The sequence below is a fragment of the Pseudopipra pipra genome, chromosome 2, assembly GCF_036250125.1.
Source record: "Pseudopipra pipra isolate bDixPip1 chromosome 2, bDixPip1.hap1, whole genome shotgun sequence".
Lineage (NCBI taxonomy): Eukaryota > Metazoa > Chordata > Aves > Passeriformes > Pipridae > Pseudopipra > Pseudopipra pipra.
This window is the reverse complement of record NC_087550.1, coordinates 30207175-30224968: the sequence shown is the minus strand read 5'-3', so window position 1 is coordinate 30224968 and position 17794 is coordinate 30207175. Positions and strand designations below refer to the sequence as shown.

Genomic DNA, 17794 nt, shown 5'->3' with positions numbered 1-17794 from the left:
GCTTGCCTTTGGGCTCAAGTTTTTGTTCCAACAGAGGCCATGTAATTGGGGGAACTCACTTGGAGGAACTCACCTGCATACAGTCCTTGAGGTAGTTAAAGACAGTGGCTTTTAGGCTGAAAGTCTCTCCTTGGATCACAGAGTATGGCAGTGACAGATCCACAAAGAAAGGCTGGAAGACCCTAAGAGTGGTCAGAGGCGAGAAACCAAAGCCAGTATCAGCAACACAGAAGGTGTTGGCATTCCATTCCGTGATGGTGTCAGGTACAGCAACTTGGAGAGACGTTTGCCCACTGCCCCTACAGCAGGAAGCAGAAGAGGAGAACTTGATTAGAAGCAGTCAGAATACTCCAGGGATGTCTCTGGGGAAGGCAGATAGAGGCTGTTACCAACCCAACAGAGACCAAATCCCAAATCCAGGTCTCTGGGAAAAGCGTCCGGGGTTTTGGCTTCTTCTTGTCATCAGAGTGAGGTTCAGAATCAGCACGGGCAACAAGATTGTCAGCTAGAAAGCAAGTGGTACCTCAGAAAACAACATATATACACCTACAGTTGAAATTAGTTCTTCATTTACAGGCAATCTAACACAAACCACAAATGCTTTGTGACAGAACAAGAGTGGACAGGGTTGGTGTTTCAATGAGAACATGACACACTGTGTATATCTTTGGGGAACACAGATTTAGGGAGACAGAGTTGGATGAAGTTTAGCCTGAGACTCAGACTGACAGATTCAAATTTGGTCTGGATCCAGGGGGAGACAGCATGCTAAAATGGAGTCACACTCTTAAATAATATGTGAAACTGCTGGTGGAGAGCACACTACATTTTATATGGAAACACTGAAAACAGGGGCACCAATAAAGCACAGAGATTTGAGCTTTTATATGTGATTTATAAATCAGGTCCATTGAAATGGACACGGGCTTTGTTGCTCTCATACACAAACAAGAAATACAGCAGGATGAAAGTCAGTTGTCTCAGCAGCAGGCTGGCCAGAACTGGGAGAGGAGAGCTCCTTTAGTCAAGGAGATGGACATGTCTGTTCCTTACCAAAAACATAATTTTCCATAACAAGTGTCTTTTTCTCAAAGTCTGGTCGCACACAGGAAACTGGTTTCTTGATTCTAGTATTGGTTACTATTTTCATGCGCAATTTCTGGGAAAATAGTAAAGAGAGTAAATCAATGATAAATAAAAGGGAACAAGGAATGTTGAAACTATCTCATGATCATAGATATCATACAGGGGCTGGTGACAGCTGAAACACTTTTAAATGCTGCTTGTTTATATCCATAAATTTACAGGCTCAGACTGACCACAGCATGAGGAATGGAAACCAGCTTTCCGAGGAATACTGGGACTAATTATTACTTCTCATGCCAGTAAATTTCAACTAGATCTGTACTACATATGCCTAACCCTAATAATGAGACATAGTCTAGGAGTAAGCATCTAGTAAACAGCACAGCAATAGGCCTTTTGAGAGGACTCAGGGTCTGTATTTTTAAGGTAGAGTTCTGTCAGCCTGAGAAGCCCATGCAAGTCAGACTACATGTTGGGTTGTTTTCAGTGTGTTGTTACCCTCTTCAGCTGTTTTGAGGTGCTTCTACTTGTATATATTTTTTTTAAAAGTGTTCTGTCAGAAGCAGCACTTCTTGGATTTCAGTTAGCAGACATCTTAACACTTTTCTGACTATCATGATTGGTAGCAGATTAGTTTAATTTGTTTGTCTCAACAAAATAGCTATAAAGCCAAATTGTGAAAGACTTCTTTTTATTAAAATTGCTTTGAGGATAACTAAAAAGAGACTCAATGAAACACAGAGTAAAGTAGTTTGTAAACAAAATAGTAGCCAAGTGGTGATCAGTCAAAACACAGTGAGGTGCTCAGGTATTACTGCTATGTTCTTGCCACTCCCCCTTTGTAGTTATGGTAGCCTAAACTAAATTTGTTCATTTTTATGCTGTCTTTCTTTAATCAGGTGTTTTGCACTATGCTTACTCATCTTTCCCCATAGTCCCCAAATGAGTGCTGGCTACACTGAAAAACAAGCAACAGATGACTTGTAGCAATGAAAGTCGGGGCAGCTGAAGTTTGCTAAAAGTAAATTCTTGTAGGCATTCGGGATAGAATATTGGAAATCACTAGCTCAGGAAAAGTTTAGAGGCAGCGTACACACTCACCTTAAACAGATTAAAGACATCAGCCTCACTTTGGTACCACGGTGCACCCATCCGAGTCTTTTTGTGGGGGCTGGGCTGCTGGGGCAGACAAGGGTATCCCTCAAAGTCTTCCAAGCGATAAGGGAACCCTCGTCCTCCAATTGTGAAACTGTCTTCAAAGATCTCATTGTACAACTGCAATGGAAAAACAGAGGTCTTCAAAAGGAGCTGGCCAACAAGCACGTGTATGGGTCAAATATTTGGACTGTAGCCCTCTACTACATTTTGTAAAGCTTTGCAGTTGAGGAAGTTGACACTGGCCCAGCTTATACTAAAGGACAATATAAAGGAGTGGATATATATATATATATATAGGATAATATATACTAAAGGGCATATACCCAAGGAGTGGATGTAGATAAGTAGCTTTTAGTCTGCAAGACAGTTCAAGCCTTTCAACTCTAGGGTACAAAATTATGATAAAAATGCACGATTCAGTCTGAGCATAAGGCGTTAGCACATCTGACTTACATATTTAAAGATTACTACTTCATAGACCTGTTAAGTAGATGATGCAAATGCTCAAGAACAGTATCCCTATAAAATGGAACACCAGATCACACTGTAGGCCCTATTTACAGGTGCAGCACGTCCCCCTGGATTTGATGAGGCTTCTTTGTAACAGTCTGGACTTTTATAATTTAACTTACAACTTTCCATGAGGCATATACCTGTTTTATTATCTCTGGTATACATTGTGGAATTATGTTAGGATTTTCAATTTTTGCAGCATTTGTGCTCTAAGTTTTTAATTCACTCCTCTGAAACACACAGCTGCTTTAAGGTAAGCTCCTCCAATCCTTCTAGATTCTCCAAATGCACCTGGTTGTTGGCAAAATTGTGACCACTTTTCACCAGCCGTTGTGTGCTGCCTCTATCTATTTAGGTCCTCAGCTTGATCTGTCACATGTCAATTCAGCAATGGTTGGGGCAGTGGGATAGAGGGATAGAAGGACCCTACTGGGCCAAAATTCCATTTCAAAGGCTTAGCCCCACTGACTGATGTAAGATGGAAGAACAGAGAGACAAGTGGAAAGCAGCAGCATCTCTTCAAAGCTGTTCTCCCTGCCTACCCCTGCAGTGTCATGTAGCATCCACCACTCTTCAGGCAGAGGCCCAGAGTGCAGGGCAGATGGATGAGGAACATGATCATCACATAACTGCTCAAAAGAGGCCAAAGAGGGGGAATGGCAGGGCAGCCACCTAGCACTGCAGCTATGTCCTGGGATGTACTATGGGCTTCCTCCTGCCCATGCATGGAGACAGAAGACAGGCAGGCATTAAGGGATTGGTGATGGTTGGCTGCACTCACGCTGTCTGCTGTTAGGGTATAGTTATTCTTCAGGAGGACACTTTTGTCAACAGCTCGAACAGAGCACAAGGACCCTGGAGCAGCCTTGATGTTCAGTCCAACTTTTGATCCCGGGACTTCCTCCTTATGTGAGAATTCCAGTGCCACCTGCAAAAGAAGATAGGTCTGAGGGCTTAGCACTGGAGAGTGGGACCCTGTGACTTTTATATGTCTGGTTAGCAGAGGGAAAGACAGAGAATAAGGTAGGGAAGGGGGATGAGATGCTAAGAGAGGCCCACCTAAAAATCCATTGGGAATGTTAAACAGGCTGCAGTGCACACAGCCCTAGCCAGAATTCCTCTACCACCACGCATCCACTACACTCTGATCCAAAACCACCACAGAGAGCTAAGTAGACAGGCTTCTCTTCTGTGTTAGGGAGAACACTGTGTTCCCAAGTCAGTAATAAGGAATGGGACGAGAAAATAGAGTTCAAGGGGACCTGGTTTACTCCTTGAGCAAAGCTTGCCAGTCACTGTTGTGGAGAGCAGGACTAGGAATTCAGGGAAGAAGGAGGTTGCCTGTTGTCTCCCAGCCAAAAATACTGGGCATCTGTTTTTGCGTATACCCACTTTACACCATTTGGATTAGGACAAAACAGGACCAGGAGCCACAGCAGACCAGAGTAAGGCAATGATGCTGTCACACTCCTTGTGTGATTTCTACTCACCTTGTGCCTAAAGCACTTTTCTAGTTCAAACTGTTCCACATCAGCCACCACCTCTCCATCCGAGAAGACTGCATACACTAGAAGCTTGATGTCAGGCAGGAAGTCATTGCCAATAGTCAGAGGCAATGAGAAGGAGCCCTGCAAATCTGCACAAGATAGCAACAAGGAAGGGAGGGAAAACATCCAATTCAATTGGGGTAGGATACACGTTAAGAATCAAAAGAGGAGATAACACCCCACATTGTCACAGATTAACAATAAACCCGGGATACCAGCCATTTATTTGACTCACATCTTCTCCCAAGGTACAAACTAGCAGCAAAGTCATTAGACAGGAGGAGGACAGTTGCAAGAAAGACACTGAACTGAGAGGAGATTGTGTTGGTCTAATGATGTGAACCACCGCTAAGAACTCAGTACAAAATTTCCCACCTGTTGATAAGAATAACATCTGCAGATATAGTCACTAGAGTCAGTTTTCTGGGGTGTGTTATGAGGGACTTCACATGCTTTTACTCACTCTCATGCTGGGTAATTGGCACCTTCTTCTCTCTGCTGAAAAGGATCTTGCCTTTCGCTATCACCTGAAGAGCAAAGAGAAGCACCATTCAAGAGTCTGAATTCTGAGAGCATAAGAAGAGTGTGAAAAGAACACAAGAAGAGAGAATGAAGTCTGACAGATGTTGCCACAGAAGTTCCTCTGGCAGGTCATGACTTCAAGAGCTCTGCAGCAGAGATGGTTATAGTATAGCTGTGTAGGACTTGAGAGAAATTGGTTAGGCGATGAGAAGGCACGGCTGCTTGCAAAGGCAGAGGTATTTCTGAAGCTAAGAGCAGCTACTCTTAAGACCCAGTGAACTCTGATGTTTGCATTACTAGGAAAGAGTACTTTTTGATTGTGCGAATTAGTACAGTTCAGTAACCAAGATACTCATAACCTCTCAGCTAGGCTGTAGTCACACTCTTGCTTTGGACTCAGCTTCTCAGAAGTGGACTTCATTACAACATTATTACATACCTCTGGTGTGCATCAAGGCCCTGCACAAGGGCCTTTCAAGCCTTTTCCTGTAAATACACAGGCCAGGGGATGTCAGCTGTCCCAGAGATTGCCTCAGTTCACAGACAGATTGCTCCAGACACTGATGGATGTCTGGGTCATACCTGCTAGGCAGAAACCAGACTGGTCCTCCACTGCAACCCATGTGAACTCAAGAGAAAGTAGGGTGAATGGTAGGCATCTATCACCCAAGCTTAGGTCAAGGCACTGATAACAAAGCAAAGCAGCTGGGGGCTAGGAATAGGTTCAGGAACTGGAAAGCATGTGGAGGTTTGGCCAGGACAGAACTCACAAACTGACCGACACTGGTCTTGGAGTAGCTTAACCTTTCCTTTGAGTATCTCTGTGCTGTGTGAAAAGGGAAAAATGCTAGTAAGTATAATCTTGCCCTGAGAATCAGCTGTTTTCTGTACTCACCAAATAGTAGAAATCAATGTGGTCATCTTCAGATCTGAGTTTATTCCGGTCAAGTATATAATCCACTTGCACTTCCTGCTCTTGATCACAGGGCATCACATCATTCTTGGCCTTGATCTCAAGGAAACTGTTGCTCTCAGAGTAGAAAGGTTTCAGCCAGTGTAAGCTATCCTCAAGTCCTGTGTAGCTTTCAGAAGAATTTTGCTCATCATGATTTTCAAGGATGTAGGTACCCTTCCAAGCACAAAAATATGATAATAATTTATTATTATTATCGAGCGATGCAAGGGAACTTGTACGCCTGCTGGAACACTGTTATCACCTGAGCTGATGGCAGACCATGTACCTGTATTCTTAGAATGATATTTTGTTTAAGTATCATTTTAAAGTCTGAGACTTTCTCTTACAAAGTCTTAGTAAAAATTAAGTCTAGTAGATTTGACCACAATCTGATTTTTCCTCCTTTATCTTTTCATGGGGACACATCCCACACTAGATTTAAACCCCAGCACAGCTCCCCTGTTTTCAGTTTGTCTTTCTGCTCAGATATCCTGAAGCCCAAGCACTAAAAGAGCTTTTTTATGGTAAAGCTCTACTTCTCTGCAGATAACATAAGGCTCTGTGGACAATGACTGTGAGCCTAGTAACAAGAACTAGATCTTATCCTCACGTTCCCTGAAGACAGAAAGCTACATTTTCACAGAATCACAGAATATGATGAGTTGGAATGGACCCACAAGGATCATCAAGTCCAACTCCTAGCCCTGCACACGACCATCCCCAAGAGTCACACCATATTTTAGATTACAAAACCTCTGATCACCAAATCCTTCCTAATCAAAATTAGGGAACCTCACCCTGGATAGACTGGGGTCTCAGGGAAAAAGATTTGGAACAATAATTGCAGTGTCTGAGAAATGGATGGCACTAGGAGATCATACTACTTGGGCATGAATCCCACATCAGCTGCAGAAACGCAGGTAGTGGGAAGATGGGTATGCTGTCAGGCTGAGAACAACAAGCTCCAGGTGGAGGATCAGAAATTGTAAGGAGAAGAAGCCAAGTGCTTCAAGATCTGGTATCAAAAGAGCAGCTACCTGCCAAGCTGAGCCTGGACATGCTGCTGCTGCAGACCAAGGGCAGCCGCTAAATATGGAGTTCAACAGAGAGAGGTAACAACTGCCAGTTCTGCAGAGCCACCTCCAACATGTCCCAGAGTGGAGAAAGGGGAGATTTCCTTTGAAGAATTATTCTGGTTAACAGATGCTTTTAGTGGAGTCAAAGGAAGGTGATGGGAGACAAAAAAGATTTTCAGTGGCTGATACTCACCGTCAGCGCAACCATCGTGCTGTTCCAGCTGGTGGTATCCAGTGAGAAGTGAGCTTCCCCTTTCTCATCTGTGAGGAGTGACAGGTATGTCTGCTCATCGTTGACATCAACCTTTAGGTAGACGGTTTCATTTCTGAGGGGAGAATTGCCACTGGAGCAAAACATCTGTAGAGAAGGGGAGGAAGTTAATACCCTGTTGTGCCACACTCTGAGGCGCTGCCAGGGCTTAATATTAATTGCTTCTATCACTGGGCTTCCTCAGCCCTTCTAGCTTTCAGGCAGGTTGGAAGGATCCAGATAAAAATCCAATAAATACACAAAACTAACAATTTGCTGCTCTTCAGTACTGGAAATTGCCATGGTTTAACCCCAGTCAGCAGCCAAGCCCCAGGCAGCTGCTCACTCTCTCCCCCATCAGCGTTATCAGGGAGAGAGAACTGAAAGGGAAAAAGCTGAAAAACTTGTGAGTTGAGATAAAGACAGTTTAAAAGAGAAAGCAAAAGCTGTGCACACAAGCAAAGAAAAACAAAGAATTCATTCACTGCTTCCCACAAGCAGGCAGGTGTTCAACCATCTCCAGGAGAGCAGGGCCCCCTCACACATAATGGTTACTCAGGAGGACAAACACCACCTCTCCAAGCATCCTCCTTTACTCCTTCTTTCTCCCACTTTATATACTGAGCATGATGTCATATGGTCTGCAATATCCCTTTGGTCAGTTTCGGTCACGTCTCCCAGCTGTGTCTCCTCCAAGCCTCCCATGCACTTCCAACTTCCTTGCCAGTGTGGTAGTACAAAAAGCAGAAAAGGCCTTGGCTCTGTGTAAGGCCTGCTCAGCAATAACAAAAACATCTCTATGCTATCAACCCTGTGTTCAGCACAGATCCAAAACTAGCCCCATAGTAGCCACTACGAAGACAATTAATCCTACCCCAGCCAAAACCAGCACAGAAATAAATGGTAATACAGGCAAATGAGACACCTATACTGGGGAATCTGAGAGGGATTCCTCAGATCCTGAGCTGCTTCTTGGACAATGCTGCAGGATCCTTGATAATCAGAAAGACTCTTGTCTACAGCAACTTAACTTGCTGTTCCTTGTCCTGCATGCTGGGGTCAGCAGTACTGGCCCAGCTGAAGGTTCTTCTAGCCCCAGGACAGCAGTATTGCCCTAGCATCACCCAGGATACTTGGGTCAGAAATGAATGCCAGTGAACTGATATGCAAAGTTACCATGAGCATTTGTCCAAAGGGAAAGGTATGTGCCTGTTGACACCACCCCCACACGCACAGACTAGTTTCAGGAGCTACTCCTGGAAAAGCCTCCAGAAACTGCAGCTGGCCCCAAAATTCCAGTGCAGGGAATATAGTAGGTTGGGATAGGGATCAGAAATTGCTTCTAGGGAAGTCTTCACTCCTAGTTGCTGAGTGCCAGCAGAGCAGCATTTACTTTCCTGGAGATTGTTGCTTTTTACCTACAAAAGGTTATATCTATGATGCATTCTCAGTAGAGAAGGGATCTGTTTGTGTTACCTTCCCTGAGAATGGTAGACCACGTTTGTAGAATTGATGGACGTTGATAAACTCTATAGATTTCATTATTGTCTCAACAGGAATTAGAACTGTTTCCATAGAATGTGCTCCTGTATGGAGAGATGAAAAATCTGTTAAATCCCAAATAGTGCTCTTAGGGAAGAAGAAGAAGACAAAAGCACACTTCAACACTAACTGCAACGTCTACAACCTCTAAATTTAGGAGAGAAAATACATTCTTCTAGGATATGATTCCCTCAGCCTTTCTTGGCTCTGTGCTTCATGACACGCATCATATTCTGTAGGTATTTAAAGTATTAATTTATGTTTACTGAAGATAAAGGAAAACTAGATGACTGTTTAGTTATAAACAGTCCAGCACTGTGAGACTGGCGGAGGAACACCTTCTTGTCCCAGGCAATCACTAAAAAGTTACATACATTCTAAGAGAAATGAATGGTGAAGAGGATTAGGAAACCTGGTAATAACAGATGGAAAAGGTACTAGAATAGAGACCATTACCATGACAAAAGATTTGGGAACCCTCAGGTTATTTTTTCAAAAGGAATTCCACTGCCACAGGAAAGCCAAAACCAAAGAAGTTGCTTGCGAGGAAGAGAATATTTCACATATTCTCCAGTACCTGTTCCATTTTCCACCATTTTTCCTACTGCAATTATGAATTCATCAGCTTCATTTATTTCCAGAACTTCTGTCTTCACTGCAAAAGTAGCACAGCCATTCTTGTTTGTCTGCAGAGAGAGAGAATAACAGAGAGAAAGAGCATGGTGTGGAGGAAGATGAACAGTTCCATAGATGGCAGGCAATTCCAAATAAGTATTTCTAAATATTTTTGGAACAGATGGAAGCTCACAAGTCTTACCTGCAGAAACCCATCATGGATACCTTAGCCAGAAAAGAAAATCAACATATTTGGATTAAACAGTCAGATTCAAAAAAGCAGCAGAAAAAAGTACTTCAGGCAAATCACACAAGGGTTAATTATGTCACAGACAAACTCAGGAGATTGGATTCAGCCCAAATACCACAGCTGAAAGAGCTCGAGTGTCATTACATGATCTAAAGGTCTTCCTGAAACTATATGGCCCTGATGAATAAAACCTGACAATGTGGCTTTCCAGTCATGACCATCTCTGGGATATGGCATATTAAACAAGGACATCCTGCCAGCTAAATATTGCAAGAGCTTTGCCAAGAATTAAGGGTACAGCCAGTGTTTCTAGTCATGCTTCTTAAGTGCTTCACAGAACCTTTCAGGGCCTCTTACATGCCATGTGGAGCTGGCATTCAGTTGGTGTTTTGCACAGCTAAGACTGTACAGCATTCCAGCTGGAATGCATTTTAAAAGACCCAGAGATCCAGTTAGATTTTTACATTCTGGCTTGTTGCTGGCTGGTCTGATATTTAGAAATATTTTCTTGTGACTTTCAAGGCAGAAGAGCTGTATCTGAAACCCCCAGGAAAAAGCAAGTGTGGAGGAGCTTAACCACAAACATATAATGAACACAGATGAGCAGAAACCATAACCAGAAATGGACACAGTCCACAGACCAGACCACTAACAAGCTTAAGGTGATCCACTGTGCATGATACAGCAAGAAACAAAGCATTGAGTCACAGACCATCTGATGCCTCTGATAAGCATATTTACTGGTGGGAGTGATCACAGGGCTGAATAGGCCAGCGGTCAGATTGCATACAATATATGATACAGACCCTTGTAAAAAGTCCCAGGCATCATTACTTCGCATAGTTTACACCTTCTCCTGAAGCACCAAGTCAGATATGAGCAGCTAGAGCATTAATTCAGGAAACAGAGTCAGAGGAACAGGAATCAATGTCTAGCAAATAGGAAGACACCAGATTAAATAGGTTGGTGGCTATCAGAGGTTCATCAAGGCAGGTTAAGGGGACAGACACACATTTCCAGCACGTTATACTTTCCACTCTGCTATTTGTTCACCTACCCAGCTGTTTTGCTTCTTCATATCAGTAGAATCTGGTATGTTGTCATCTAAGGCCTGGGAGAGTGTCATAAGAGTAATATCTATTTTCCCTTGAACAGGCTTCCCATAGGTATACCTGTGTCAAAGGGTAGAAACATTCACCTGAAGACTGTCTGCTTCAGCAGAAATATTAACCCAGGACACCTCCCATGCTCATCAGGGGAAGTGGAGCCTGGAGAGCTTTGTGGTATCATGTACTCACTTGCCACAGATCTTCAGATGAAATTCCTCATCTGCTGTAGTGATAAATGGAGGGTGCTCAATGTTTATTTCAAATTTTTTCAGCACTGCATCGAAGAGAGGAAAATAAAGATAGAGGAAAAAACCAATACTGAGTATGGACACTGACTGTAAGTTCTTTTATAGTTGTGGTCCAAATGAGAGGAAAGACAGCAATGTCCCCAGTTATTCACCACCATGCTGCAACAGGAGTTACTCCCTTCAGCCACACAACCCTGTATTTGCTGCTACAATTGCACATGGGACAGCTTTTTATTCCAGCTCAGTCAAGCATAAACATTTTAAATGGCACAGGGTTTTGTCCTTACCACTGCAACTGAACGAGACCAAGACATGATTCCACTTCCTATTATAGCAGCTGACTGGTGTGGATATTAAACCCAGACTAGAAAAGGGTGACAATGAGCAGCAAAATGTGCTCATCACAGCCCACAGCCTCTCCTTTTTACCCTATGCAGCTGCAGAGTCTCCAGCCCAAAATGAGATGTGCACACAGACCCATCTTTGTCCTCAGTCTGTTGCCCTCCCAGGGTGAAAGGTCTGATGAACACAGCTGCATCACCCTGCTCTCTCCTTAGCTACCCACACTGCTTTTCCCTCACCTCTATTGTCCAAATCTCACCGTATTCTTCAACACGGAAGGTTTTCTGAGCCATGTCTTGTTGCACTGAGATGGTATACTTTCCAAGGGATGCTTCCGAGGCCAGGGGAAAGGATAGATCCACAATGCCATGACTTGACTTTACATTCAGCCATTCAGCAATACGGTTGTGTTCAGGATCCTATTTAGGAGAGGACACACAGAGCCACCAAGTCACATTGGGAGCCATACGCAGGCACAAGAAGGCACTACAAGGGCTTACCCTTGACCCAGTAGAATGGACTCCAGATAACTAAGAGAGACTCCTTCACTTCCCTCCAGTATCATTTTAATGAATATATGAATTGCAAAGGCTGCCAAGAACAGTAAAGCTACTGGGAAGTGGTAGCATCATAACACCATGGGAAGGAGACGCAGCTGTGCTGCATCTGTTTGAGCACTCACCCTTGTTGAGCAAATGTTCATTACTGCCCTGCCTCTATCTCAGCTATATGCGTTACAGAGGTACTGGTTTGAATTAAGAACTCAGGCTGACCAGCTAGAAAAGCATTCTGCTGAACCTCAACCATAACCATAACCTTATGAAGTTACATTTGTGGCATAAGTCTGCCCAGGAGTGAAAGGGCACAGTAGAAGAGACAGACATCACCCTTTCATCAGTTCATTGTCACTTACCTGAAGCCATATCTGGGGATACTGTAAAAACAAAAGAAACACAAACTCAGTTTTGTACACTGCAAAACACTATCCATGTGAACCAGTATAAATAACTCTGTCTGACATGGGCCCTTGATCAGAAAATTCTGCCCCATCCAGATCTCACACTCGGTCTTCTCCTCCCTTCGTGCCAGCTTACAATGCAGTCTTTCTCCAAGGGATCAGTGGATAAGTGGTTTCCTCCAAAGATAATTTGTTCTTATGGTTTAACAGGCATGAAGGGAGATGTCTCTTTCATGAGCATGTTGCTGTGGGAGTTAGGTGCTAAAAAAATCTCCCAGAGCAGTTAATTAGGGGTGAGATAAGAAAGGGTTTATTATGCCAAGGCAAAGATGTTACAAGACGCACGCTGGCCGTGCCTGAGATGTTACATTTTATAATACCATCCATCCAATCCCAGATGTGTCCACCCTGTCGCCTTTACTCTGGACTGTCCCGGGTCCACCCCCTGAGAAATGGGTCTGGGGGCTTTCGGGACCCTCTGTTCATCCCATCTTCATCAGAGCACAAAGGGTACATAGTCACCCAGTTTTTGACCGTGTTCTGTAGTTTAGGCCAAGATACAAGCATTCTCCAAACAATCTAGGCCTTGCCTTGACAAAAGACTAGACATTTCTGCTGTATTCGGGGGTAGGAGTGATATAGGGAGCATAGAATGGGGTAAGAGGGTTAAGGAATGTGTAAACAAGGGTGCTAGAGGGAAAAAGGACAAGGGAAGGAGTGAGGGATGCTGCTTTTAGAGTCTACTTTCACTACTTATAAAACTTACAAGTATTAGAAAAATAAAAACCATTAGGGGCTTAAGGCATCAGCATCTCAATATGTCTCATGCTGAAGCTCCTACTTCTAGAAAAGCACAAGGTGACACTCACCTCATTCTTAATGACCTTAAGGTCCTCATCAATGTTCACAATTCGAAATTTCACTGTAGATATAAAGAAAAGCATAGTAAAGCATTCTGGCTCCAACATGTCCTTGCACAAATTTGCTTCTCCTTTTCTGTGCTCCAGTATTCGTCTCTCTGTTCACCTCAGAGGTATCTAGATCTTTTCCCAAACAGCCCACCCCAGAGGACTTTGGGAGGCTTATATGCAGCTGAAGGCTGTAGAAACTCACTGCCTTTACCTGGAAAGATGACAATGTTGAGGTAAACTGTGGGGTTGTCTGCAGTGGGGTCTGTCTGCAGTCCGTTCATATTGTGAAGACTGTGAAGTAACTCTGTCATTCTACAGCTTGAAACTGTTGCTCTAGACTTTACTCAGATATTAACAACAGTCTTTGAAAAACAAGAGGTTGTCCAGTGCCCTGGAGAGCCCTGGCTTTCCTTTCAGGTCTCACTAGAGATATTTCCATAAAACAATACCCAGGAGCAGCAGGCTGGGAATTGGTGTAGCACATCTTGGAGGGGAACACCCTGACTCCAAGTGTTCCTGGAAACACCCAATAATAGAGATCTGCTTTCTTCCATCTCCAACAAGCTTAACTTGCTGCACTTGGTGACATCTTCCCTCCAGGTGTGGCAGCTACCTTGACCCTTCCATCCCCATTTCCACATGCCACCTTCTTGCCTTACCTGTTTCTCCAGGTTTGTATAACCCCTTGTCTGTCTCTATCAGAATTACATTCTTCTGGGGCCTGACCAGAACTTTCTTGTGACCCTCAAAGAGTACGTTGTCCCTGCTGTGGATCAGGACATGCAGAAAAGCCACCTCCTCTGGCTGTCAGGTTAAAAAAAAAAACAAACTACCTGTGACTACAAAGAGCTTGAAGGAGAAACAGAGTCACCTGTCCTACCAAAATCTCCAAGTTCCCCCTCCTCCCTTCCCCTTCTTTGATTTATCTCTCTCCTTTCCCCAGAAATAGTATTCTCTGTGCTCCCCAGCTTCCTCATTCTCTTTTCTCTGCCTTTCTTCTTGTCGTTTGCCTCTTTTCACATTTCTTTTTCCTCTTTACTACTTTTCCCACCCTGCATCAACAGCATTACCATGGCTCAGACACAAGAGAGGCTGAAGCCCTCTAATTTCTAAGAGGAGAGGCAGCCAAAAGAGGGATCTTACCTGTGTGGAATCATCTCTTTTCCTGGGAATGAACCTGAACTCTGGCACCTAGATTGATTGGCACAAGGAAATGGAAAACAAATTCATCAGAGATTTTGAATCTTATCCAAAATGTGAGACATCATCTTATCGTTAAAAAATCCCCAAAACTTCAGAGTTCAAATTCCACTGTATGACTTTGTCTGTAATCCACTTGTCATTATAGGGAGAAGAAGCAGTCACTGTCTGCCTCTTGTTCATGAACCTAAGAGTGAGCCAACTGTCATGACATTCTGCCACTTCACATGAATGTGATAATTTTAGGGAACCAAATAAAATCATAGGGAACTCAGATCTGCAGTAATGGGAGATGAGATACTGATCAGAACAACACAGGACATCTCAGTATCAGAAAGACTGAGTTCACCAGAAGAAAAGTTTTTGGGGTTTGTTTTTTTTAGCTAACTGCAGACTTCCTTGACTTTCCAGAACCAGGAGTTGCTCTCCCCTAAGGGCTGGCACCAAACTCTTAGTTAATCATTGTCATGTTAATGCAAAACCCAAAAGTGACTACAGCCCCTCCTTGAGTTCTGCTGAATCTGAAGAACAATCAGGCCATAGGCACAGTGACTTTGTACAGTGCTGAGGAAGAGAGGGGCAGTTTGTAGAGCCTCAGCACCAGACACATCTCCATGGCTCTCCAGAAACATAACTGAAGGTTCTGTAGTCAGTGTGTCTAGTTAAGGTAACGACAGCAGCACAGTTGCAACAACAGGAACTCAAGCCACTCAAGAAATACCCAGACTATGTGAAATTCAGTTCGTTGTTGGTTCAGCACCATCACAGCTAAATTAAAGCAAGTCTATGCAGACTGCAACTACATCTGGCAATATAGATGCAGCTTTAGAGCAGAATGGTCTTCTTGGAGCTGGAGGGGCAGGCTCCTGAGGAAACGAGAATGAAAAGAATGTAATCCCAATGCACTGACTTTCACTGTGATATACAAGCATCTTTAGGGACATAACACTGAGTAAACTGAAAGCAAATGTTTACCACTAGGCTTTAAGTGGGATGAAATGGGATGATATACATTGAAAGTACAGATTTTTTTCTACACAGGAAAGATTCCCTACTTTCCTAGACTTCAGGACACTGCTGTATTTTCCCTGATACTGGTAGGGATATATACTTAACCTGCTTGCAACCTATGGGTAGAAAAAGGACAGTGTACCCAGAGAAGTGCTGTCTTCTTGTCTGAAGTGAAGGTGAAAGCATCGGTCAAATCAGTAGCCACATGTACACTCACCTGGAAGGTGAGGCACTGAAAAGTGCCTGGCTTCTCCAAATCTTGTTCCACGAGTGTGTGATTCTGGGTTGTTGCCTGCAAGGTGACAGCCAGGTGGACATCCTCAGTTAGGGAGCTGAAGTGAATATAGAGCTTCTCCTCTTGGGAATGGTGAATGACAGCAGGGAACACCACCATATAGTGACTAGAAGAGAGCAGTCCATGTTCAAAAACAATTCAGAGGCTGAAGTGGGCAGGCCAGAATCAATCTCTGCTGCTTTCATGAAGAGGTAGACCAAGGGTGAGAAATGTCTGGAGGACTGCAGTGAAGGAAGTTTAGCACAGCTCCATTTCCAAACCAGAAAGGAAGAATATGCCCAGTGTGGAACTAGAGAGCTTCTGATATCTCTCTGTCATCACCTTGCCAACAGCCAGGACCCAACTGCCCAGTGTATGATACCCCAATTGCAAGTACACAGAGCAAGGCTGTGTGAGGAATAAAGCCAAAGACTCAGTGGCTGAGGCATAAAGCTTCAGCCCTTACACCAAATTTCACCCCCACCAGCACAGGATGAACAGAGGCAAAGCTTCTGTGGCTTCTGTAGCTTTGTGGTGTGTGCAGTGCAGCACCTGCACAAGCCAACACCAGGGGCTGCACCTGGAGTGGTTCTGGATGCCCAGTACTCCAGAGGGACTCAGTAGGACCTGCTTCTGCCCAGCCTCTCTGAGAACAAGGCCCCCAGCATTCAGCTCTGTGATGCTGAACAGTGCAGCACCTCAGCACCACCCTTTCATGACAGTCCCTTCCACCAAGCCCCCGAAATCAAAAGGAGATATCTCACGGTTCCAGGCTTGCTGCAGCTGCAACTGGGAATAGAGTCAGGACTAAGAGGAGCAGTGGTGCTCCCATTGCTTGGGCTGGGACAGACAGCTGACAAGATCCACACTGAAAGAGAAAACTGCCTGTACTGATCAGTTGGGGCAATCCTAAATACCCCCCTCAGATGTTCCTAAGTCCAAAGAGTAGGGGAGTTGATATATGGGGATGGTATCTCTTCCAGGCTGATGACATTAGCTAATATTTACTTGTTCCCACCACCAGCAGAGTAAAGGTCACACAGCACAGTTCTCCACCCACATCTACATTCAGATGGTATTCCAGGCCATGGGTGCCAGGGCACTGAGGGGTATATATGGGGATATATGACCTCTAACTCAGGCTGAAGGGGACTTAGGAGAAAAACTCATCTCATCTGTGGCTGGTCTGGATCCTGGCTGTAGAACCAAATCTGCACACCAGCTACTGTCTTCAGCTTGTAGAAAGCATCCTTGACTTTTAAAATACATCCTCACTACTCTCTGTGCATCATTAGGTATCTTCTCCTCATCCAGTAATTACTCAGAGCTTGGAGTAAAAACCTTTCAAATCATCTCCATTTGTGCATTACCATCATTTCTGTCCACCCATCCATCCCAGACATGCCTGATCCTCCTGAGTATAGAACCTTTTCCAAGGTGGCTCCTGCCACCTGCTGCCAACATCTCTCAAAGATCCACTGTAAGGCTTTTCCAAACTAAACATGACATTTTAAGTCCACACATATTTTATCAAATCTCTACTTCACATGCCCCCAAGCTGGATGTCCAGTCTCCTGACAGGTTCCTTGAGCGATAAAGTGATTCTACACTGACACCACCACCCATCTCCTCCAGATTCTTCTTTTGGGCACTGTTTGCATGTATTTGCCCCCAAGTTATAACCTCATTTGAAGGTGGGTGTCTTCATTCTGCCATGGCCCCATTTCTGTTTTAGCAGAGCATAACCAAAGGTATGCAGTATAGAGTGAATTTGCCATCCAGCCCTGCCTGGCTCCCAGCTAAAGCAATCCCCTAGATTTACTTTGGCACAGTCCCCATATGTGTGCTTAGCACCCACCCTCTTAGTGCACAGTCTGATGTAACAGGGACACACCAGCCTTTAACCTAGCACTGACATTGCAGATAAACTTCAGGTTTAAAGGACTGTATGTCACTGATCTGGGAGCATATTTGATTCTCTGAAATTAACAGGGGTTTGAGTTCAAGTCTAAACTAGCAGGACAAAAACAATCTGAGTTCTGTCTGATTTAAGAAACACTCCACATGGCTCTGCATCTCAGAACGGTTCATTAAACTGGCCATCTCTGAATTTAAATGGGAACAAGGTTACAACAAAAAGATAATAACATGCTGAAGTTCTTCCCTCCTGAGGAAGAATGGGGGCACTGGCAGAGCTGCGTGGGAAGCCTTGGGCGGTCTGACTGGA

The 17794-nt window shown here is 44.1% G+C and overlaps 1 protein-coding gene across 1 annotated transcript in view; it reads right to left on the bottom strand.

Annotated features, from left to right (window-relative positions):
• Nucleotides 1-16519, bottom strand: part of LOC135409385 (alpha-2-macroglobulin-like protein 1) — a 30173-nt gene extending 13654 nt beyond the window's left edge. Inside the window, exons 1-20 of the mRNA XM_064644824.1 lie at nt 16332-16519; nt 15511-15694; nt 14226-14273; nt 13742-13886; nt 13041-13093; nt 12127-12147; nt 11473-11632; nt 10813-10897; nt 10572-10686; nt 9227-9335; nt 8584-8693; nt 7051-7215; nt 5722-5955; nt 4768-4831; nt 4248-4393; nt 3539-3685; nt 2188-2361; nt 1054-1159; nt 394-505; nt 74-299 (exon numbers count right to left, since the gene is read on the bottom strand). Coding sequence (XP_064500894.1) covers nt 74-299; nt 394-505; nt 1054-1159; nt 2188-2361; nt 3539-3685; nt 4248-4393; nt 4768-4831; nt 5722-5955; nt 7051-7215; nt 8584-8693; nt 9227-9335; nt 10572-10686; nt 10813-10897; nt 11473-11632; nt 12127-12147; nt 13041-13093; nt 13742-13886; nt 14226-14273; nt 15511-15694; nt 16332-16399 — 2472 coding nt within the window. The 5' untranslated portion in view covers nt 16400-16519. The remainder of the gene's footprint in view (nt 1-73; nt 300-393; nt 506-1053; nt 1160-2187; nt 2362-3538; nt 3686-4247; nt 4394-4767; nt 4832-5721; nt 5956-7050; nt 7216-8583; nt 8694-9226; nt 9336-10571; nt 10687-10812; nt 10898-11472; nt 11633-12126; nt 12148-13040; nt 13094-13741; nt 13887-14225; nt 14274-15510; nt 15695-16331) is intronic.
• Nucleotides 16520-17794: the final 1275 nt, after the last annotated feature.